Source organism: Micrasema longulum, unplaced genomic scaffold, assembly GCF_059751315.1.
Source record: "Micrasema longulum isolate JH-2025_06_02 unplaced genomic scaffold, ASM5975131v1 h1tg000862l, whole genome shotgun sequence".
NCBI classification, from domain to species: Eukaryota; Metazoa; Arthropoda; class Insecta; order Trichoptera; family Brachycentridae; genus Micrasema; species Micrasema longulum.
In genome coordinates, this window is record NW_028278054.1 from 42,993 (window position 1) to 69,487 (window position 26,495).

A 26,495-nucleotide genomic window follows, 5' to 3' on the forward strand; every position below is an offset into this window, starting at 1 on the left:
GTCTGGTTTTATTTCAAATCGGGGTTTACATTCCCGGTGTACGGAAGGAAAAGGAATGCGAAAATGTATTGTGATGCTGTCCGGTTGAGTTTAGATAACAATCAACTGGTCGATATTTATGAATATATCTAGTATTGAGGTGCCAATTTTATCAAAACTCAACCGGGCAGCGTCAAAACGCATTGCCGCCTTCCTTCCGTGCGCCTTAAACGTAGACCCCATTCATACATATCTAAATTTTTGTTTATCAATTATATTTTGTAAAAGTAATAGAATTCTTTATCTTGCACAAGATGATTCTACTGTAGTTTCTAACCAACAATTTTTCTTGGAGTTCTGTCTGCGATTAATTCAACATAGGAAAAATTTTAGCTCTTCTGGTGCCTTGCCTGAGATTAGGCATTGACGATCATTGTTTTAATCAGCTCCCCGGTATCGCATTCAGTTCTGGACTATCTTCCATATTTGGTCTATTTTACAGGTGCAAATTTCTCAACCATACCCCCTTTTCCTTCCGTTATCAAGGGTAAATTCAAATACTGATTTCCTCTTAAAGTGGTTGAGTTATTCCATATCTATCGTAGTGCATCATTTTTATTTTACAGAAGCAAAATTTTTATTGTGTTAAGCTTTTTGTATGCCTCAAGGTAGTATTTTTGTCCAAAGACGGGGTTCGTACTAATAACGAATGTTGGATATACAACATAAAATAAATCATTCTTTAACAATGTTTGATTATGTCCAAATGCTTGCAGACTGGCTGGATTTCCTCTCTAGGGATTTGTACTTCACAAAAGTCAACAGATGGAAGAGTTGAGGAAATGTGGATGTTCAAACATGGGCAGAATGGTGAATGTTACACAGTGTGTAAAGTGGCCACTTAAACCAGCCAATGACAGGTCACAAGCCCTGTAAATGCCTAAACTTCCATATTCCCTTCTCAATTTTTTTCCCTCTCTGTTGAAATAAATTTAAATAAATCATTCTTGTTCATATTGTATATATTATGTATTTATTCATCCAGTACAAACTTTTTAACACTATTGTATTATTACATTTTTATTTTATGTACAAAATTAATCATTTGCAATCACTAGCCTTTAACATTTTTTCATTCTACATATTTTTACATTAATATTACCTACTTTATCCCATATTGATTATCATACTCTTACATTTATACTAGAACATTTTATTTATATCACAATATATCATAATTTTATTTACAAGATTTTGTTTTACTAATTATGTAGTAACAATATTAAAATTTGTTATTTTTGCACTCTAATAATGCCAATGATATCGGAAAGCTTGCTACTATAAGATTAGTGGAAATGTAATTAGAAGGGGAACAGCGAAAATGCGGACCAGTATCTTGGTATACAGAGTGAAAATACGTCTTCACCAAAATAAAAGCAATTGAATATTGCCCACTCCAATATTTAAAAGTTTGAAATTTCCGTAATGGACAGTTCTATCTCTATGTGTGTATTCTGTCTCGAAAAAAAGGTTCAATATTTCTAATGAAATATTTTAACAAATTTTTTGAAATACATCTTCACATTTATTATTTATTCAATCCAGTATGTGTAAGATTCCATGCGGCTATTTTTTACTGTAGAAATATGATTTAGCAGACACGCTATTAGGTTTAATTTTACTATTGATAATTAAACAGTACGAAAAACCATTGGTACAATATTTATATTATGCTTAAATCTATATGTCTTTAACAACATTTAAAATTAGTTAACAACAGAAGAAAAAGAAATATATTAACAAAAACATCTAAGTTCATCTTGTGGGTTCTAGTTTAACTTTTCAGTTAGAAAGTCTTGACAATGAGGCTGACTAAAAAATATTCGGTCTGGTCTTGTAGCAATACCCGTTTATTTAAGGCTGGTTACAAGATTGCACATCAACAAAATTTCTACTGATATTTCTTGCTCATTTATAAAAAGAAAGCCCTTATTTTAATATCTAGTTCATCATTCATCGGTGTTAATTGTATACCAATCTGAAGCAGCTTGTTGATACATTTCCTTCTTTATAGCCTCATCAATTTCAGGTTCGATAGATCGTGGACTACGAGAAGTGACACGGAATTCAAGAGGCATGTCGTAACATTTGCAAACACAGCAAGAGGGAAAACGAAACCAGTCTGAAAATATCCCCCGGCACTCATTATTAGGATCATAAGCTAATAGTCGATGCAACCTGTATTGTTGTTCACACCTAAAACAAACAAAATTACTAAATATTTTTTTATATAATAATCTACCTACACCATGATGCCAGGGTGTAAAAAGTATTGGGTTATTTTGCGCACAATTTAGATGAAAAAATATTGCTATTGTTTTACTTCTATTTCAATTTCATAAAAAGTTTTTCCTTGATTTAAAATGTTGTCAAAAGAATTACCATACAAAACACAAAGGATAAAACAAATGAAACCCAGAACTTCAGCATAATAAACTGATGTTCTTTGCACAGTGACTGTCATAGTATATAAAAATACATATAAGATAAAATTTTATTAGCATTAAAAAACTGCTTCGTGACTAGTACGTTTTAAATACTTCTATTCAGAAAATGTAAATCTATTATCATTGTTTTCATCTGTGTCGCACTTTCTTGCACATTAATGATAAATATGAGTATGTTCATATATATAATATTTCTCTACCATTTGATTGAGTATTTAACAACAGTACCTGCATCCATCTCGACAAAACATTTGCTTATACTCGTTAGTGCATTTCTCCCAATGCACATATTGTTCGAATGGGTACAGGTTAAGTAATGCTAACACTTCTCCTCGAGTGTTGTTTGCCCAGAATGGTGCCACGACTTCCTCCTTGACTGGACAGGCATTTCTAAAAACACATTAATTTAACATCAATATCAATTGCATGCAAATAATTAGACAGATTTCCCTTTAACTCAAGGCTATGTCAAAAAATTCCTCTAAAGACGGTGCTGTAACATCATGTATGAAATGTTTTTTATTACAGATATTTAAAAACAACAATTTAACGTATTAATATTATTAACATAATATATACCAAGCACAAGAGTTTGTCTCTTCTTTGGGGTTTTGTTTTTCTTCATTTGTACTTTTCACCTTGAATGTACATATTTATTTTTTTAAATTTACCTTTTTTTAAAAATTATATTTAAAAAAAATACATTTATACATATATATTATAAAAAAAGTGTATCCTTAAATCTATGAGGCCAAGAGCCCTGTGTTGAGTTTGAATAAAACATAATGGAAAGTGGAAACATGCACATTATTAAACAATAGCAAAAATCAATATTAAAAACACATATTTCAATTAACGTCTGGACAACACGCTTAATAGTATATAAATCTATGCAATATCTTGCAGCGGTCTCCTGCAATGGTCTCTTCCCTTAGACTTAAGTTTTGGAGAACTTAATATGTTCATCCAGGACATTGAATACTCTCGGGGCTACAAAAGAGAAATTTCTCCGAGCAAGTCATACGTGTTTTTGGTATTAAATAATCCAAATTACAGGAAAACCTCGTACGAGCATTCTGCTAGGATTTCCTCTTGTAACCGCATGACCAGAAATGTGTCGATGACTCTTTTAAAAAAATTGTCTAATGTCCAGTACCTTCATAAATTGAAACAATGTCTCAGATGGGAGAGTGGGAGGGGACATCGAAGCATCACTCTAAGTATTAATTTTTGTACATTTATTGGGGGGTTCATGATAGACGCCTTGCAACCTCCCCAGCCAAAATAACAATTTTTAAAAATATGTGCATATTTATGCATACTGTTTAATAATCTATTTTCCATAATGAAGTAGTTCAGTGATTTAAAAAAAAAGTTGTCAGTAGATTATCAAACTAATCCAAATTTTGCGCTTTTTTTTGGTTTAAAAAGAAAAATTTGCATTCTTATGATGCACCTAAATATTTAATTTTGAGGGCCATTTTCAACGAGTTGTAAATAACTCACTATTAGAAAAATAGGAATCAAGTTGGGGTGGAGTGGGATTTAAACCACATACCTTTGAGCTGTGAGTCCGAGACACTAGCCAAGGGACCACAACCCGAGTCTTGATTTTTTAAAATTACTCGTGTGACGTCTCAAGTTCTCTCTCGCTTCTTCTCGGTTAGTTTTGCCGATTGGTCCATTGACGATAAGTAAACCGGAAATCTCTTATCATTGGTTGATTCATATGAAGTAGTGATGACGTTCAAAGTAGTTCGTTTTTATGAAAAAATATTTTTCATACATTTTCAAGAAACTTAGGCTTATAATTTAATGCTCTAATTTTTACCGCGCGTAAGAAAACATTTTTTGTATCCAATTTTCCATGGGGCTGATGTTCCTCATTAGTAAAAATAATTATATAATTAAGGTAACAGTGAATGTATTTTATGTAGACATGTGACATCATAGCCACGCCACACGAGGGTTAAAACAAGATGTGTCCTTGCTTCTAAAGTAATGTACTTTTATAAGTTTATGTTTATTATAGACGCACGATTCATGAGTGACAATAAGCTTGGGTTGGACACTAAATTTGGCTACAGTTATAAACAATGAATGGCTACCAAAAACATTACATATTAATTTTGATATTTTTAATGTGTAAATGAAGTATGCATATACATTCCTTAATTAATATTTTGGCATTGACAAACACTATTCGGTTGAGAATGTCTGCTTAAATACATAAGATTACTTACACTCCTCTCAGCTTTATTATAGGTTTGACTTCTTCTTGAACAACATCCTGAAATAATTGCCCTTCTTGGTGTATGCTAGTTGTTGGTACACTTGAAGTTGGGGCTATTTGTTCTTTCTTATTATCACCAATGTTTGTATCTATTCTATCAATGCTGATTTTTTCCGTTTTAATACTTTCAGAAAATAACATAGTCGGAGGAAGAGTTGACATCTTGTCTATAGTAACCGGTTTCCATCCCCCATTCTCTTCTTCGGTGTCGCCAGTGGTGATATCGGTATCGTAATCCTGCGGCACTGTTGTTTCTGGAGAAGTTACATATTCTGATGTTGTATCTACGGGCGACGACTTGATTTCAGTTGTTGGAGGATTCTCCGTTGAAGTAGACGTTGAAGTGGTAGAAGAAATATTTTTACCAATGTGTCCATAATTTGGGTACACACTATTGGACTCTATGGTTTGTTTGATTGCCGCTTGTAACGAAATAATTTCTGGCTCAATTTTGTTATTTTCTAAGTTATTACTACTCTCATCTGGCACAATAATTTCATCCTCTAAATAAGATGTTTTGTACGAAGCTAATTTAAACTTTTCGAATTCTTCTTTGAATTTTTCGGCGCTTTCGTTGAATATTGATAGATTATTTAAATTTGTTATATTATCTACTTTTTTCTGAACTGTGTTATGCTTTTCTTTTTCTTTCACTAACTTCAACTTTGTAGATGCAGTAGTTGTTTGGACGGGTCGGAAATGTGGTACAGTGTACGATTCGCTAGTTCGACTCGTGGGACGTTTGGAGTAGAGCAGTTTGGTATTGATAATGTCACGATCTTTTGAATTTCTGCCGTAAGATTCATCCCTTCCAGGATTTTGTAGCTCGGAGTCGATATCGTTGGTTTCGATTTCTGCCTTGAGCACTGATATGTGTCGTTGGTCTCCATACATGCGCCGCATCAGGCCTTGGTTTTCGTGGACGAATCTCCGGACGGCGTGCCAGGGGTAGGTAGCACCCGGCAGGTTGCAGTATGTCTGCTTGTTGAGGTCACAGGGGACTGATACAGGAACGTGTGACCGGCCGCTCCTGAAGGCCCGAGTGCATGAGGATGAGGAATCGTAGTTAAAGCTTTCTGCTCCATCGATGAGAAGCCACGTAACCTGAAAAGTAAAGTAATCTGATTAATTAATTAACCTAAAATTCATAAAATTTTAAAATGTTCCTGCAAAAATGTTAGCAAATTATATTTTCAATGTCACGGAAACATTTACAGATAATGAAAATGCTCAACATTTTACTCAAAAATAAAAAAAATATCGTTATTATCATAGAAATTAAATTTCCCTCAGAGTTGGTGTGGCTTCATGTAGTGGGATTTTTTTAAGAGATGCGTACCTATTGTTTAAACGCTACAAATCACTTAAATTATTATTGTAATTTATTTTTGTAACTTACGCATCAAATGTTTTGTAGCATTTTAAAAAAGAAAATTGTACCTAATACCGGCTTAGATATTCGTAAGAATGTAATTACTGACACCCTGTGTTTGAAAACTATAATTTTTATGCATTTATTTTATTATGAGAATATTCTAAAAAAAATGTGAAAAATTTATTTCATGGCAATCTTAAATGCATTCTGTATTGTAAAATTGTAGTTTGTAATTTTGTTTTAATTGATGTCCATAAATTATTTCAAGGACAAGGACTGAAAAAACCTTTTTTCAGGAATACTTTTAAAAGTACATACTATTGTTTTAAGAATACATTATGTGACATTTTAAATGTAGCGTCTAATTGCTAAACCCCCTAAACGATTTTCTACCTTTTGAGTTATGGATAAATAACATGTTCATTTTGTAAGTTTACGTATAAAACCTGCTGTTTTTCAAACTTATTTTTTCAATACATTTTAGAGATAATTAATTGAAAAATATTTTTAATTTATTTTAAGGGACTTTGCGAGTAACATTTAATTTTAGAGGCTTTTGAAATTATCATTGCTTGTTTTTGCTTGATTTCAATAGAATGAAGTTTTGGACGCCATATTGGATTTTACTTCAAATGATCATCTGCAAGCGTTGTGATTGGTTGATTACATTTTAGATGGGTCTGCAACTTATATTCTGCCTGATTTAGGGTGTTTTGTAATTAAGGTCAATTTTCAACATATAAAAATCATATATATAGCTCACAAAAATACGAGTATCTATGGAACTCCATATTCAACTCAATTAACTAAAAAAAAACATTTTAGGGGGTTTAGCAATTAGGTGCTACATATTATCGTGTATTTTAGGTCCATCTATCTACCTTTCTACATTATTATAATACTCGTATATTGATAGGAAGATACCTACACCGAAAGTACGTACAATAATAATCATTTTCAATGAAAATCAGTAATTATTATTTCAATGTTCACCAAAGAAAACATTTTTATTTTCGCTATAAATACCTAGAATACGTCCAAATATCTGTAGACTGGAATTTAACTCTGAAATCGCTGCGATATTTCACTGTTCCTGCATTTGAAGTGTAAGATTTATTATCTTGCCCTCACGTTACAAATTATTCATATACGCTGCATTTGTAGTACCAATTTAGTGCCCTATACACCACTGAGTACAAATAGGAAGTTGTGATTAATAAGAGGATCTTTTTGTGCTGTTACATGTTCACTTAATTGCCATACTTACTAGGTCTTGGCTCAATGTATTATTATTGCGTTTCTTAAAATTATTTTTTATTATTAACTTTTTAAAATCAATCTTATGTTTTTGAAATTCCATTTGTCGATGCGTTTTGAAGCTGCAAGACTTTTTGTGATGTTAGCTATCATATTATTTTTATCATATTATGTAAATGTTATCAACTATCAAATATCTAAATTTAGTAAATGGGGTCTAGAATTTCAACCGTCCATGCGCTCTGTAGCTGCAAGACGTGTTGGGATATTTATTTGTTGTACAGCGCCCTTGAGGTGATTTTCACAAAAATGGCGCTATATAAATTATCCAAACATTATTATTATTATTTATTATTATTATTATTATTATATTACTTATTATTTGTATGTTATCCTAAAATTGATTTTAAAAAAGGTTAATTGACGATTTTCATCATCATTCCCTTTCCGCACTTAATGATTCATAGGGCACTGCATTTATACACCAATCGCTGTCATGGTCACATTTTCGTTACATTCATGTCACATTCATGCAAGAAGATCCGTCTCCTTACGCTTCCGTCGATGTGGAATATTTCAGTGTAAAAATACAATCTAAAATCAATATTTCATGTCTACTAGGTCAGGATTCTAACCCTTGCATGGTAGGCAAAAGCGCTAACCGTTTGACCGCACGGTGGACAGCTGACAAATTCATATAGTTATTTATTTATGACTACGGGTTAGCTCCAATTATGTAATGAGTAATGACCGACCGAGACAAACACGATCGAAATAAAAGTAGATCGATGTGGCGTTCTATCTTCTCTGCCTACCCTTACGAGGAAACGGCGTGATAGTCTGCTGTTGCTTGTAAAATTAAGCAAGCGAAAGTTTGAAGTTAGGTTCCTCTGTAATATTACTAAGGTTATCCGTTTGATTGGTAGTGAAAGTGAGTTCTAGGATGGGAAACTTTAAACAAAATGCCAATGACGCAATAATAAACAACATCCGACGCCCGATTTCCAAGATTTCTTAGAAGTCTTTACTTTTCCTTTTCGAGAATAAACACGTTGGAAAGGAAGAGAATAATGAAATATTTTAAATTAAAACCGGGTTGTGGTCCCGTTGTAGTGTCGTGGACTGACTCGCGGAGCAATGGTTCGAGGTTCAACTCAACCCACTCAACCTAAACTCGATACCTATTTTTTCAGGACAAGTTATTTTTGGCTTTACAAAGAAATGGGACGAAAATTGATATATTTGGATTGAGTATTCTTATTGAAAAAAATATTTGTTTATTTATATTTTTGGTAATGCTGGCGGATAATATAAATAGCTACGAGTATTTTGCTCCGAATATTAAATAATAACTTAAATCATTTGGTTTTGCTTGTAAATATTTCAAGAGAGGAAGTAGGTACAATATGAATGATCTCGTGAAGCGCAGCCCTTAATTTTGATTAAAATTATTCGTAAAACAATATAAAAATACATTTGAATAATTGAATCGGGTTGTGGTCTCGTGGCAAGTGTCAGAATCAGAGGTTCGAACCCCGCTCTACCAAAACCCGATTCCAATGTTCTAATAGTGAGTTATTATAATCTAATATTTGGATAAATCATGAGAACGCAAATATTTCTTAAAAAATAAAAACTAGCGTGGTTGACCTCAGGGTCTCGATTACAATAAAAACGTAACAGAGTTATCTTCAATTATCTACATATAAAGAAAAATCTAGTTTTTTGCACGAAAATGTATATAAAGTAAATTACTCTACATACATTTTTTTTAATGGCTTTGTCTACTAACTGATAAAAAAACATTAAACTTCCTCATGGAGTGCCAATAAAATATACACCATTATTCTTTAAAAAATTGTGCCTCTAACTTATTTAATAGAGCTGTTTAAAAATGAATTCATAATACGCAACACAAAGACCTAATTTATTCATAGAATTACACTGGAAACTCTAATCACGGGTTTTAAATATTGGTTTATTCATATAATAAAAAAAACATTGTGCAAACAATTTTGTAAAAACCAATATGAATAAATCGATCTATACCTAAAGGTAATGATCTTAATTTTATGATAAATCATAAAATTAAGATCATAAAATGAGTCACTCCAAACTAATCTGATATATATTTCGTAAATTCACTCTGGCCAAATTTACAAGTATTATCCACAGAAATCTGGACGAGTGCTTTAGTAATGTGGGGGTTGGCGCGTTCGTTTACAGTGCTTGAAGTCCTACGTTCGACTCCTGTCAGGGTAGATGTGAAATATTGTTTTTAAAGGTGAATCTACACTGCAATGTTTCATGGTTCCTGGACTGGCACCTGATAAGACTGGTCACCTAACCTTCCATGTAACAGAAATTATCAAGATACCCTGTAATTGAAGCGCCGTACTAACGCAATGCCAATGCAGTGGCCTTTGCACCACTGGGTATCTTATTGGGAAATGATGATGATGAAAACTGGTAATAATGTATCATACTCGTCATCTTTCTATTGCAGCGTATCAGATCAATTGAAGAGTGATTTTCCAAAGTGGCTTTAGTTAAAAAATATCATTTAGATAAAAACATTTCATTGTGTTTTGTCCGTTTTTCAAGTGATCAAGTGATTTATTTTATTTGACACGTCAGAGTGATTTTAGACTCGACTAATGTTAATTTGCCATCATCAAAATGCTTATTCAAGGATTTTTAAGGAAAAAAGTGAAATTTTAAAGCCTTATTATAGTATACGGACTTGTGTCAGTTATTGAACAAATTTTATTGCTTGTTTATGCAGCTTATAATAATTGTGATTACAATGGATTAAAAGTGATTACAAAATTGGTAAATTTTGACTTAGGACTGTTTGAAAAATCACTTTTCAATGTTTATGATGGTAATTTTTGTTTTAATGCATTTACGTATCTTTATTATTTTGATTTAAATTCAATTCCACCAAGAAACGTCGGTAGAAAAATTCAATCTATATGGTATCTAGGTCATTATTGTTACAAGGGTGGTAAGGTGATCAGTCTTACGCTTCTGGTGCCAGTCCAGTTACATTGAAATATTTATATGAGGAGAGATCCTTAAGTCCACCATCCACCCGCAACTTTATAGAGAGTCCCGGGGGACTCTGTCAGCTGCGCATAGAGGAAAGTTATTATAAATATTCCCAAGGAATACAAACTCTGTGCAGATTAAGGAGGGGGAGGAGGCTGTATGGACAGAAGCCAACACGTCGTCCCCACCCCTCAGGATCCCCTCAATGCCTCTGTTTTTTTTATTCAAAAATAAGTATTTGCAGAAAAATTTACATAAATAAACTTATCCAAATATACAAAAACAATTTCTTAAAACTTTAGTAACACAACGAACATAAGTAAAAACACGGATTTTTACAATGAGAGAACGGCCTTGAATAAAGAAGGACTCCCTGGGTGGTCAGAGAAAGAGGATCCGAATAAATCCCCATAAGGGTAGGACAAAACAAAATAATTGAAATATCGCAGTGTCGAACCACCTTCAAAACCAGTATTTCACCTCCACCCTGCCAGGAATCGAACCCACGAACTCAAGAATTGTAGGCGAACGCGCCAACCACTACACACTACTTAACGATAAATGCACCTAACTAGTTTTACTGTCTGTTTTACTGACCGACCGAAGTTTCGGCTTTGGACAGTTTCTGCCGAAATTGGCCGAAATAGAAACCTGCCGTCGGGATAAGTGTGATTACATTATTAGCACCCGGACGCGTTGGACGCGTTGGACAGGCCTTTGGATTCCCCCACCACCGATTATTGATATTGTTTTATTTATAAAATTAAGCAGACTTTTGAAAAGTTTTATCATTTGTTTTTTACGGAAGTATCCCAAATCTACATTACTATTCATTTATATATATTTTGCGCGATTAGAGATATTGGATTGTTGTCCATTCAAATAATTGGTTATTGTATTGCCATTGACAAATATTAAAAAAAAACTAGACCGATTTTGTGATTTGTTGACTTATAGTTAGTAATTCTAAAATCTCTTGAATTAAAATTTTTGTAATTTCTTTGTAGTTAATAAGTTAAAGTTCCTACGGCATACATTGAAGAATTGTAACATATAAGTTTTATGTATAACATAACAACATAATCGCAGGCCCTATGGCATGGAATGCTCTCCCAGCAGAAATCCGAAACTGTGAGAGTGAAGTGATATTTCGGAAGAAACTTAAAACCCACTTGTTCTCTAAATCATTAGAATAAATTCTTAGCATGTGGTGGAAAAGTAATATGAAAAAGTACATTATATTTCTTAAATTAAAAAGTTAAAATTAAATTTATATAATCACTTTGTAAAGCGCCCTTGAGGTATTATATTACGAAAATGGCGCTGTATAAGTTATCCATAATTATTATTATTATATATAACAACAAGGCGGTAAAAATAAATACATTTTCTCATTGCATTTATGCGTTATATTTAATTCCGTCACTTATTTTAATGAACTGGTGAGGTTTAATAATAACAACGCATAATTTTGAGCGTTTTGATGTCAAATAAGTTTCCGTTTCGGCTGAAAACCTTGTTTCGGTCGGTCACAAATATTTATGTTTATAATACGTAGGTACTAACTGCATATGTCCAGAACATGGCGTTCGGTGTGAAGTGTGAATTTTTGAGCTCCGGATATTTATACTACACTTGTGAATGGCTCCTAAACTTTCACTCTGGACATTCAGTAGTAACTCATACAAGGTCAACACGCGCTTGGCAGAATGCGTCACTGCTCCACCGCTGGTGCTGGAGACTTGATAATAAATTTCTCCCGCGCCATATTTTCTGTGCCGAAGGTGGTAAACGGAGATCGGAAGGTGGCGGTGATAGGAAGAAAGTTGACAGGCGGCCGCGGCCCGCGGCGTCTAGCAGTGGGTGGGTATCGCGATGCGTGTGAATAAAAAAATAGTTATTGCGCCAAAAAAACAATATCTCTACTATTTTTTTACTTTTGTCATGTTTCAAATGTAAAAATGTATGTAAAAACTAAAATATGTTATACGCAACTACTATGGGGAACAGGATATCAAAATGACATAAACAGACTACAAAGACAACAAAATAAAATATTAAAGTTAGTATTTGACCTTCCCTATCTAACTGCAACTAGAGAACTTTTTAAACAAACTAAGCAATTAAATATAACTGAACTCTTTCAACTAGAATCATTAAGATTTATCTATAAATTAGCCACTAATGTAATTGTAGACGAAGAACTAAAACTCGTAAAAAATTGTAGTCAACATGGACATAATACGAGAATATCAGACAAATACTATATACAACTTTCTAAAATAAGACAAGGACAATCAAGACTAATGAACCAGGGACTGAAATTATACAATAAACTACCAGACAAAACTAAACAAAAGACTCAGACAAACTTTTCAAAAGATGTAAAAAATATTATTTTGAACAACAACAGAGTATGAATGAAAAATGTTTATATTATTTTTTGTAAAATTAATGTTATAATATGTAAGGGTTTATAAATAAATTTTCAAATGTTCATGTTACGGTTGGAGTCATAACTTTAAACAATCATAACGATGATAATGCGACACATTTTTATGAATATAAATAAATAAAAAATTTGGCTTAATTTGATTATTTTAACTGGTCTACTTCCTCATTGCTTCTGCACTATTAACCATTTTACTAGAATGAAAATTATTACTATTACAGCCTGTTAAAAATGGCCATAAAAATTTAAATATTTATGTATATCATGCGAATATTTATTTTTTCATTGAAAATATGTAGAAGTAATGTAAAGTAAATAAAAAAAATCCCGAGGAAGTTCAGCCTACAAGAAATTGGATAAAAAAAATGTATTCTTTCGCGCAGTAAAAATTAGAGCATTAAATGAGAAAGTTCGGTTTTTTTTACAGTTTTTTGAAAATGTATGAAAAATTATAAATCGAACTAATTTACAATACGTCACTAGTTCTTTCGAGTCAACCAATGAAAAGGACAATAAGTAAGTACTCATAACTCACAATATAAAATTGCTATTAAGAAATGGATAGTGGAGGTGGGTTGCACACGGATTGAAGAGTGGATCAAGCCGAATAGGTAAAATGTGTGTATTGTTTATAAAATTTTGTTCTATTGGTCAATGGTTATGTTTTTTATGATTATTTTAGTTTATATTGCTTATTATGTTAATAATACTTATGTTAATTAAATTAATAACGTTTTTTTAAAAAATATTATTATGTTAACTTTGTTAAATAACTAATTTAAGGCATGTTTCACTTTTAGAAAATGTTTCCTTCGGCACGGTACACCACAGTGAGGGAACATTATTCTGTATAAAAAAGAATACAAATAGGGTAAAAGTGTAAATAAATAAAAGAGAGTTGTGATAGGTTTCCGGTTTTCGGTAACTTAACTGACCAATCAGCGGAACTCATCGAGAAGAAGGTGAAGGGAACTTGAGACAATATTTTTTTTGCTTAGTTTTATAGTCTGTTAATAAGTCAAAAATAAATTTTAAAAATCACCGAGCTTTCTCATCATTGAACTGTGTATGCGTATGTCCAAAAAAACACAAGTCTCTTTGTAGATTTTCAAAACATATTGATTAATTATTAAAGATTACATTTTGCGCGCAGATGACGATACGTACATTTATTTATTCATATGTTTATGACATTAAAATATAAACATACTAACTATATACATTTATAATAAAATAAAAATTAACATTATGTTTATAATGTTGCATTTAAAAAAGATAATCCAAACAGAGAAATTTCAAACTATCTCAATCGCCGAATTTCTGTCATTTTACATATGGAAAGCGTATTTTTTTCTTGATTACAGCTTTATTCAATCGCATATCCTTCTTGATTAAGCGGTAAAATCACATAATAATAATGCAGTCAACAGACCAGCTATTATCGAAATAGTCGATTCTCGACTATGTTAATGAAAATGAGAGAAACTTTACGATTATTACAATAGTAAAGTTAATTCATTAGAATAATCGAAAGTTCTCTCCCGTTGATTTTAGACTCCGAAAGTTCATTGTACACTTTTTCCGCTGTAAGGTATAGGTAACGCAGCGTAAGTTGAGGCCATCACAGTACTCACACAGTTGTAAAGCTTGTATACAGCGTGCTACTTTTTTGTATAAATTATATTTTATTCACTATTTTTTTTTTTTTAAAACGTATTTTATGTCCAACTTGTGGCATAGTGGTTAGCGTATTTGATTGCCGTACATGAGGTTAAAGTGAAATATTTATTCGGAGTGATCACAGCAATGTTTCGCGTGTTAATGCGGAAATAATTTATATGTATTCTTATAAACAATAAACTACATTTTTAATTTTTTAAATTTAAATGTGAAAAATATTATAAAATTAACAGTGATTACTAAGACCCGGACAGTTCGTGGCAATGCGATTTTTTCTAGTGCCGCGTTCCGTCGTAATAAATGTTTTACAAAAAATTATAATCATTACTGTTTCTCATAATTCTACTGTGCATTTACAATATAGACTATTTGCAACTATTATCTGCAACTATTTATTTGACATAAACGTTTTCTTAGAATTCGGTCAGCACATCTGCAAAGCAATTTCTGCCAAGTGGAAATTACCAGCGTTAATATGCAGGCGATACACGGGGAACTTCTAAAACACTTTATTATTTCAAATAATTGTATGTTCATAGAAATGCATGCATAAAATCGTTGCCTACTTTATTGTTTTTATATAAATTGGACCTTGACTTAGTTTTTCATTAATTTTCTTGCTGTCAGGTCTAAAGGCAATTTTTATAAATTTGAAATACACTAATATTCTCGGTTGAAATGTTTTAGTGCATTCGATTACTTATAGATTTTAGTATTTGGTCAGTGGCCCAATATTTTTTTGTGGCAAACCGGTAAACAAGTAAAAATAAAATTATCCGGAACTAACGTTTGATGGAAGAATAATATTTTATTATTTATAGAATATCTAAAGGTATATTTGTAAAATTGATTGAATTATTTCTATAAAAAAAGTAGAATAAAACTTAAAACATTTTTTTTATATACTGAGTCTTTAAAATTGTGAAAGAAAGCACTTGAACTTTCCGACAATAATTGTGTGACGATTGCGAGACGGCCGATTTATAAATACATATATAAAAATCATAATTGCAATAACATTTCATTTAAAATATTATTTTGTCTTTTTAATCCATGTTTTATATTTATGACATTATATTTTGAATGTATACACAAAAATACTTAATTTATTATTTACCGCGAATCGGCACCGATATTAAATTAGATTTACACGAATTCACTGGAATTGCGAGCTCCATAACCGTTCGATATTCATTGATTATTATTATTATTATGTCATTGCATCTAAAAAACATGAAAAAAAATATTTATCAATTCTTTGAAATATTATCCTATACCTGCGTTAGGAATGCTTTAATCCGCTCATAAGTCATACTCGGAAATACGGGTCATAGTGGTAAAAATCTACACGGCACAATAATATAACTAATACTATACATATAATACTATAAATTTCAACCCACTTTGAAATTTATAGTATTCTAATTATTAAAAAAAATAATAATTTATTTAACGCCAAGCAAACGCAATTAGGTGACTAATCTCCACTTGATTTCCTTTTGCGGGATTTTCACCTAAGAGTAGCCCCTGAATAAATTTGAAATAAAAACTTTTGTTTTGATACAATAATATAATAAATGTCAATACACCCTAATTTCATCGTGCCGTGTAGATTTGGACGATTTGTGTAAAAGTGTTCACTAAATGAATACTATTGTATCCTTCGGAAGCCTGTAGAGACACACCAATACTTGGCCATTTGAGTGTATTGGATGGCCTAAACTAGAATTGAGTTAGTATTTTAAATTTTAATTTAACACCACCTAGACTCAAGACCTGGGCACTGAAATGATGTGGGCCATTTTTGTTATGTTTGTTAACGTTAAAAATAAATAGGGTATGATTTTTCAAAAATTCTGACACAAATGTAACTGAAGACCTACATATAAACTATATGTATTTTTCTCTTAATAAATACCTAAATAAAATACCCGTAATCCACAAAGTCAAGTTAAAATGTTAAATTTTGTAAAGTAAAACTAACATTTACAGAACGGGTATTATTTAATATTTTGTTGTAGGATAATTTATTCATCATTCATCAAAACCAAATTTATTACATATAATAAACCAATAAACTTATTATAAAAACATGCATGGACGCATGCATGTATTATGACAAATATCATGTACCTATACCTAACCATAAAGCATAAGAGTTTATATTATGAAAACTAATTATAAGTAATGATTTTTAATGTAACAAGATTTAAATACATATTTTACTATTTGAGTTTGTTTGGCCACTTAAACCAGCCAATGACAGGTCATAAGACCTGTAAATGCCTAGACTTCCATATTCCCTTCTTTAAGGTATTCCCCATCCCTGTTGTAATTTGTTAAGCTTTATTTTTACTTGCCCTAAAGTATTAAGTCGGTGTAAAGTTTTTGCGATGCATAGCTTTAAGTCATTTTAAACGTAAAGAGTGTAAACTTTAAGACCAGATTTATAATTTCCTTTGAAATTGGGAACACAGTACTTATTGACCATTTTTATAATCTTTCGGTACGCTAGAATAGTTGTAATAATAACATACAGTTTTTTTAACAGCAATTTAAAGCAGAAAAACGCGAGCAAGCGGCGTTCTATAAAATGGAAAATGGCGGAATTTGTATGAAAAATATTCGGATTACTATAGAACAAATATGGTTGACAATGGCCTTTTTAACCGGATTTTGCCACTAGGGGCGCTTTGTGCTTTTACATCTAGTAGCTATTGGTACTCGAACTATAGAAGTGGAGGAACTCGCTTTAGGATGTCCTTGGTTGAGTATCAGCAACAGCTAAGGTACCGAGAAAGTTTGGAAACACTTTCTTTCTCAACAACCTTGCGTAAATAAGAACCAGGTATAAAACTCTATTCATCCAACAGGTTTAGGCCACATAAAATACTCGAAACATCCGTTTCATTACACGTTTTATTCGAATGCATATTTAGGAACCAGAAGCAGTAGAAATAGGTAGGAACGTTTTAATGTTTAATTATAAATTTTAAGTACCTATGTGCAAGTGTTAAATGTTATTCTTCTGATCTCGATTTTGCACTGTTGACATGACAGTGTAAAACTGCAGGATGAGTTGCAATATTCAAGTTTTGAGTTGTATCTAAAGTAAAAGTGTATTAAAAGTATCAAACGATACAAATGAAAATTGTTATGATGATGAATACGAAAGATGAAATAAAAGAGTAAATAAAATAAAGGTTTTTTGTTTTAAACTTTCTCAAATTTTATCCCCAACCAAAAATAAATCATACCCTTTAAAAATCAGCGCCTTAAATAAAATGCATGTAATTTTGAAAAAAAATAATTATATTATATTCGGGTTGTGGTCCCGTGGGTAGTGTTGCAGACTCACGGGCCAGAGGTCCGCGATTCAACCCCCACACTACCACAACTTGATTTCCATTTTCTAATAGTGAGTTATTTACAACTCGTTGAAAATGTCCACCAAAATTGAAATATTTGGGTAAATTATAAAAACGCTAATATTTCTTTTTCTTAAAAAAAAATAAATAAGAAACACCAAAAACTATATTTTTAAATAATGTAAACGGGGGTTAAATTTGATACCGTCCATACGCTCTGTAGCTAAAAGACGTGCTGTTATCTAATTCCTATCTACAGTATTTTGACTTTGTCCAAATTTTTGTAGACAAGGAATGGATTCAACTCCCCGGGGAGCTGTTAACATTGAAATAAAATATTAAAATAAAATGTACTTCATCTCCGTTGTAATATGATAATTAATTGTAAACGAGGAACTAGAATCCAATCCGTACCTACATGCGCTCTTTGACACTATGTAAATTATCCACAATAATAATAGCATATTAGTACTGAATTTTTCGGTTAGACGATATTTCTCAGTGAATATTTTTGCAATTTCTACGTTAAAAGAAATATATAACTTAAGAAAAAATATTTATTGTAGTGGTTTTATTAGAGTATAATTCACCGTATATTCAAAATATGGATGAGTCTTATCGCTGCATTGAAAGGAAAGCATTCTCTTTTTCTGTCTGTTACATCAATTTGTAGTCTTTTTCATATGGTCAAAGCAATTTCTCTACAAAAATAATACTATGCCCTGTTTCTTTATCAATGTGAAAAACATGTTGCTAATGAGAACTTGTTTAGTGGTCAATGGGGCGGGTTGAGATGTCCTATGGAATAACACAGCGTTTCTCAACTCAAATAATTCGTAAAAATAATTGTAAAACTGAAGATAATCCCTTTGATGTTTTAGAGTATCTACTACAAAAATGCGTCTATGGAAAGATGACGAAAAATTTTGTGAGTTACAGATGAAAAAATGTAATATTGTAAAACAAAAGACATCAATGATTTTTTTTTGTGAAAGAGACGCGTCTAATAAGCATACAGTTTATCCAAACTCCAGGAATCCGGGTTGCCAAATATCCGGATCGTTATGAGGAAACAAAAAAATAATCAAATGAGAAAAATAAAGGAAACGAGTTTCCTCGTCAAAGCAATTAACTGTGCTGAACATGTTTATGTGTTTAATATTATTCCCATTCTCTGTATTATTTTAAAAGCAATAAAAAAGTTATCTTAGAGTAAATTTAGCCTTTTTTTTTTAAATGCCTTAATTTAATAGTTAATCCAACGACCCGGATAACGTCCGGTACTCATGCATCCGGATGGTTGGAGTTTTGCTGTATAAGCTATATGTAATATAGTAATGAAACTGAAAATGATTTGTAAACTTTAATAAAAATTAAATTTGTAGTATTCCACTAGTATTAATTTATATTTAGTAAAGTTACAGCCTAAAGTATCATTTTGTATTGAATAACTAAATAAAATAAATTTTAACTTTTGATAAGAAAATTATTAAGTGTCTTCGAATGGAAACTTACTATTCAAAAAAAAAAATAAACATGGAAACCACAGGAAACAGGATTATCTAGTTTGCTTTTGAATTTTAGTTTTTAGGGATCTGAAATCAGATTTATTGTTTTTGATTTGTGTTACTGTTGCCTGTTTCCTAAAATAAGTTTACCTTGTTAATAAAGAAAAAATTCTAATCTGAAGTTACTTCGTGTACATCAATTGGCGATTAGATATTTTAAGCCAGAGTTAGCCAAAAACTTTTTCTTTTCGTACGTTTTATTTTATATTATTATTATGATATATTGTTTTTATTAGTGAAATGATACGGAGTGGCCCTACAGAAGTAAGCATTTGTTTGTTTTTGGCATTGTATTGAGTAATACAGAAAACTACAATAGGGAAATATAATTTTTTAACATTTTTTAAGTAATAAAAATCTATGAAATACTGTCCAGTAAAAAAAATATTTTTTTGTTACTTATTAGTAGCATAATTTTTTTTTAATTTGAAATTTTGAATTCCCGCAAGAACGGCCATTCCATTGGCCACGCTTCTAATAAGTCACAATTCATGTTTATTTGCTACTGACTATTCAAATTTGTTTAGAACATTGTCACGAATCTTGACGTCACAGCCATCGTGGCCAAACATGTTGCGTTTTTTTGTGACGTATTTAATTTTTTTTTTCTTAAATTTATGTATGAAAACATTTCTCCACAATATCCATATTGATTTTGAAAATACAATTGATTATTCTAAATCCATTTCATATATTTTTATCGGTATTCGTAGTATGTGATATTTTCCTATTGGGCCATAATTTTGGTTTATTTGTAAACATTGTATTTTTTGTTATATTGGCTGTTGTTTTCTTTAAATAAAAGAAATTGTAAAAAATAAGAATTTTCATATTTAATTAGGGTATCTTGTTATGTCATTTGTATTTTTTTTAGGTCCTAGTTTTATGAATGAAACTTAGATACCTTATACTTGTGGGTTTTCTCAGTTTACTGTTTGAGAAATGCTGGGAAAGTATCAAGCTACAAGGTACATAGAAAAGTAAGGTACTTTTCTTTGTGGCAATCTAACAGAAACCGGTCACAAATCAGCTTGTTAATTGGTACCGTGCCCGAGGCTCTCATAGTCGCCCAATGGTCTCGCAAGTTCTGGGCCACTATCATTCTGACTTTTATCTCACGGCTAAAAGTATGTACAAATGTATATTCTAATATGAAAAGCGACGGAACCAAAGTTTAAAAAAGTTATTCACTATAGAACAATAGTATGTATATGTCTATACGGGGAATCGGGTTGTGGTCCCGTGGCAAGTGTTGCGGACTCACGGATCCGAGGTTCAGACCCCACTCTACCCCAACTTGATTCCTCTTTTCTAACAGTAAGTTATTTACAGCTCGTTGAAAATGGCCCTAAAAATTTAAACATTTGGGGAAATCATTAAAACGTAAAGATTTCCTTTTTCTTTTTAAAAAAAATATTTGAAAATACTGTAATTTTCGTAACATATTTTTTTAAGAGATCCCTTTAAAGAAACTTTCTTATAAATTAAAAAATGTACGAGTTCATTTTTATATTGTACTTTAATTTTTAATGTTATATAAGACAATAACCATTTTTCTGATTGATATATATTTTTTTACATGAAGTTTTTTTTTTTACTGAATAAAAACCACATATTTTAATTAAAATGTGCTACCACGTATATATATATTATGTTGCACCGCGGGAATAACAGTGGCACACCTTAGCAAATTTTTATGTATTCGAAAATACAAAGGCGTAACTTAAAATTCACAAATTTTTGCCATTTTTTTATATTTTTCAATGAAATAACAGAACAGAAATAACAAAAATAATGATCGTTTCATTTATAGATTTCACTACTACCATAATATTATGTTGTATATTGGTGAAATTGTGAAAAGGCTTGTATGGCGTTTAAATGAAATAAAATTACTAAACAGAAAATTTAGGATTGCAACAAATTATTCTGCAAAACATGATGAAAATGTACGTTTTTTGTAATGTCAAAATAAAGCTGTTTTTAACTGACAAGAATAACAACGTTTAATCATTACTCATATCGTACAGCATTCTTTACTGAATCTAACGACTATCTTGTAGGGTAGTATGTGAAACGGTTCTTGGGAAACGGCTTAGCTAGGCTGTATCTAATATTTTACAAAAAATACAGATACCGCAATTCTAAATCGAGTTTACCTATAAAAGTACCTTTTTTAGGTCACTCGCGTCAAGTTGTCACATGAGACATGGTTCGCAGAATCTCTAAACTCGTTTAACGTTTTATTAAATATGTTTTCTCTGTGTTTGCCACTCAGTGCTTTATGGCGACATTATTGGCCTGACCTTTGATAACATTTTTAAGGGTTTATCCCTTTAAGGTTAAGGTCACAATATTATTGCGTATAAATCATGAAAGATACGCATTTTTCATGTTTTTCATGAGTACATCGCGGATTTATAAATAGCTTACCTATACAAGATCTCTACAAAAGTCCATTTAATTAAACTTCTTGCAATCAAAATAAATGAATATTTTACTTGGTTTTCCTAATCCTTACAAAAAGTTGCATATAGTACAATTTAAAAAAATGAACACAGTTTTTGTGACCATAAATGAATTGATTTCCGAAGATTAGTTCTACAATAATACAAAAAATATGAAATATTATTATTGCGAAAGTAGACAAATATTTCATTTAAATATGAACTCAGTAGAGAATCAAAAAATACAAGAACCAATACATGCTAGTCCCCCATACGGATTATTCTACTCCAAATTTTTATAAATTAATAAGTGGTAACTTTATATACTTATTTCGATAGCTACAAAGACGTTTATTTACATGCTGATAAAATTTGTATTTTAAATAATTTGTTTGTTTATTTCTCATTATTTTTGGTAAGATAAAGAACTTAAAAGAAAGCAACTGGAGTATGCACATACTTAATACGATCCTCACTGCGAGAACAAATATGGGTTGTCGAAAGTTGGCTCAGAAAACATGCTTTGCATATTTTTTCTTAAAATTATTATTAGCTATGACGAAATTCGTTATCGTATACGAAATACGCGTATTTAGAACATATGTTAGGCGAAAGTTTACTGTAAATATAAGGGGCAATACTTTTCTTAATTTTTTAGGGCCAAAAAAAGTTATTAGAATATCAATGTATTGCGACAGCTATCGATATTTTTACAGTTTTTCACATGTTGAATAATTTCAAAAAACGTAATGAAAGTATATTGAATTTATTTGTAATTTTTTTCACACGAGGAAAAATAAATATTTGCGTTCATATTTGGATTTACCCACGTATTTCAATTTTGGGGGCCATTTTCAAAGAGTTGTAAAAAACTCACTATTAGAAAATGGGAATCAAGTTGCAGTAGAATGGGGTTTCAACCATGGATCTCTGATCCACGAGTCATCGACACTAGCCACGTGACCACAACCCGATTCATTTTATTGTTAAGTAATTTGTATGAATTTTCAACTTTTTAAAAAAAGGAATAACCCGCTAAACCTCTATCTAGAGGCTTGTCAGCAGGTGGTATGGAGGGGATATGGAAGGAGGTAATGAAAAATACACCACAACACTCAGACCAATTGAGAAAAAAATCGGAAGGGAACAAAGGAATCGAACCCGCGATGCCAGTTTCATAGTTGGCCGTCTTACCAACTGCGCCACGGCGCCTTGACGTAATAAAATCCAAGTAAAAAAACACATCACTATAAAACAAAGTAGGCGATCACAATTTACGCCGAGGAAAATATTTAGACTTACATTGTGTCAGCACAAATAAAAAAATAGAATATAATATAGTATTTTCGGATAATATGCAATTTTAACAGGTATAATAATACTTTCACATATATATATTTGATAGTTGTGATTGATGGAATGAACTTTCCAATGTTCTCCAAATCGACGTAGAGCGCATTAGTCGTGCAGATATCATTAACATTCTCCAAGGAGTGATGTTCGCCCCAATAGTCGTATAATAATGTATGAAGAAACGAATAATGGACTCCTGACGTATTCGGAAGGCAAGCGAAATGTAGAAATCGAATGTCAGCAGTCTAGTTTCTACAGAAGTGGGTTGGTAGGTAAGGCGGTGACTAGTGGCTAGTGGCCGGTCGGTGTACTTATACTTGTACCGGTACCTACTTCAGTTTATTGGAAGGCAGACGCAATGCAAAACAGAAATATTATGATAAATTTTAGGTCCATACCATAATATCTGGTATGGCACTCTAAGGAATTTCGCTACCAAAAAACACCAGAACACGAATAAACAGAGTTATTGAACTAAATTGCATATTGTTATATTTAAATTTGTTGCAACAGATGTAAAGTGGCCACTTAAACCAGCCACTGACAGGTCATAAGCCCTGTAAATGTCTAGACTCCCATATCCCCTTCTCAAAAATGTTTTCTCTCTCTGTTGCAACAAATTTAAACATGAACAACTCCCTAGGAAGAAAATCCAGCCAGTCTGCAAGCATTTGGACATACTCAAAACATTATTGTTATATTATTTATTGTTTCGGTTATTTACATAATTCACATAAACGCCCGCAGGACTTTTATAAGCAGGGTAAAAAGAGAAAAAGATACAGAATAGAGGAATAAAAACGTTTGGTATTTTCAAATGTCAAATTAGATGATTAGTAAGAATATATCTTTTTAAAAAGACACGCTAATAAAAACGTTACATATAAATAGACCCTAAGTGTTGCAATAAATACATTGGTATCCGAGTTGAAAAGAAAATGTGTGTAAAATAAATAAAACAGTTTGTATTTTACAGGTATTTAGAATTAATCATCATCATCATTCCCTTTCCGCACCTAATGGTGCAAAGGACACTGCATTGGTACACCAATCGCGGCGTATCTTGATCATTTTTGTTAAATGAAGGTAAAATGATCAGTTCTACGCATCAGGTGCCAGTCCAGGGAAATATTTTAGTCTAAAAACACCTTTTTAAATAAATGTTTCATGTCAACCATGTCGGGAATCGAATCCGAGGCCTCTCGCATGGTAGGCAACCACGCTGACCATTACACCACCATATTTAGGAATACTCATCATTATAATATTTACACATTATGATGGGTAACTCTGAATACCCGAAACCTGTGTTCTTTTCATTACTAAACTCGTAAAATACAAAGTTTTTTTTTTGCAAATTTATTTTATATTTGTCATTTTTTGAAAACCAAAGCTGGATTGTACTAACGCGTGTAACAGTTTTCACGTTTGTAAGGATATCATTTGATGAGCATCAGGTAGGTATTTTAAAAAGTTGTTTTGAAAAAATAACCGATTTTCACAATTTGGTAGTGATTGTATAAACAAGTTAAACAAAATTAAAAAAAAACATTTAATGCTCCACTTAAGGGGAGTATTCAGAAATTTATGTGCCTTAAATAAAATAAATTTCCAGACGAGTTGGCAACTCAATTAATTTTTATAATTTTTTGTTGATTATTTTTTCAAATTAAGTTTTATAAAACGATAATATTTTTATTGGTTTTCTTTCACTTTTTAAATTATTTTAATTCTAAATTTGCGTTTTAAACGCAATGAACCTATTGAAAAAAATACGACAAATATCGAACTATTTATACAAAATATTTATTACATATTTTATTTGTACAAAATATTCCCAATTAGTAAAAGTGCAGGTATGAGGGGATGTAATATATTATGAACCCCATCTAAACCAAAATACACAACATATTTGATAGGCTACAAACCGTATGTAAATGGTGGATATACGTCATTGGTTGCCATATTATATTTATATACAAAAGTAAAAAATGCTGAAGTATTGTTTTTATTAGAGCGAAAAAAAAGAAATGACTGAAATGGGAAAAATACGCAAAGGGTGAAAAATTTCAGCACTTACTATGAATGTTGTCCAACGGGGGAGCACTAGGCGGGGTGAAACATTTTCACGCCTCGACTCCATTCTGTCCACTCCTTGCTCCACATCCACTAACCACTAATCAACAACACTCAATTATATTTTTTTAAACACAACAGAAAAACCAAAATAATCCAACTAATTCAAAAAGTACCTCATGAAAAGGTTGGAATTTTTCACGATGCTTATCCAGCACACTTTTCACATTTTCCAAAATTCTTTACGGTGGAATCGACTGTTTTTTCGGAAAATATCTCGAAAATGTATCACCTTTTTCGGGAGCTAGACGCGCGAACGTTGCGACGCCTAAAGACTGAATGAGTCGTGAGCCGGTCCGCAGTGACAGTGAGATGGAGTGCGATGTGTTTTGATGCAGTTTGATGGCGAGTGACGGCGGCGATGGGGGCGGGAATGGTGATATGGACCGGCCACGGAGGCGTCACAGAAACTTGCGACAGCCAACGGCCCTTCTGTCTTTCACTAAAGTCTGTCCCCACTATTTGACGTTGTACAACTAGAAATTTGATGTTTAAAAATTACAAACTACGGATTTTTATGAAAGGTACCCGTGTTTTTGTTTTAAATTAGAAAGCAATGATAATTTTATTGTTTCCAAGCTAAATATTCGTCGGTAATCTTAAAACGAAATAGTTTTCGATGAAAAAAGGAAAACTTGACATTTAAAAATATTAACACATTACAACAGAGATTAACATTTTAGAGAAGGTAATGTAGAAGTCTAGGCATCTGCAGGGCTAATGACCTGTCATTGGCTGGTTTAAGTGGCCACTTTAAACACTGTGTAACATTCACCATTCTGCCCTTATTTAAACATCTTTATTGCTTCAATTTTTTTATCTGTTGATCTTTGTAAATGAATGTGTTTGTGGTCCACGAAGGTCTATGAAAACACGACTTAGCTGGAGATCGCAATTTTAGCATAAAACGGAAATTGGCAGTGAAACAGGCTTAGGTTTGTAGCGGAAAAATGTAACTTATTTTATGAAAAACACTGGCAAGACATATGAAATATTCTGGATTTTTCGTTTATTATTTGCTGACACGTT

The 26,495-nt window shown here is 31.7% G+C and overlaps 1 protein-coding gene across 1 annotated transcript; it reads right to left on the bottom strand.

Annotated features, from left to right (window-relative positions):
* Positions 1-983: 983 nt before the first annotated feature.
* On the bottom strand, positions 984-25,944 carry spz4 (Spaetzle domain-containing protein 4). Its single transcript, XM_088231254.1, has 4 exons — positions 25,411-25,944; positions 4,730-5,883; positions 2,715-2,876; positions 984-2,235 (listed from the first exon to the last, which is right to left on the bottom strand). Exons 1-4 carry the CDS (start codon positions 25,471-25,473, stop codon positions 1,989-1,991), a joined length of 1,626 nt encoding a protein of 541 aa, XP_088087380.1. The 5' UTR covers positions 25,474-25,944; the 3' UTR covers positions 984-1,988.
* Positions 25,945-26,495: the final 551 nt, after the last annotated feature.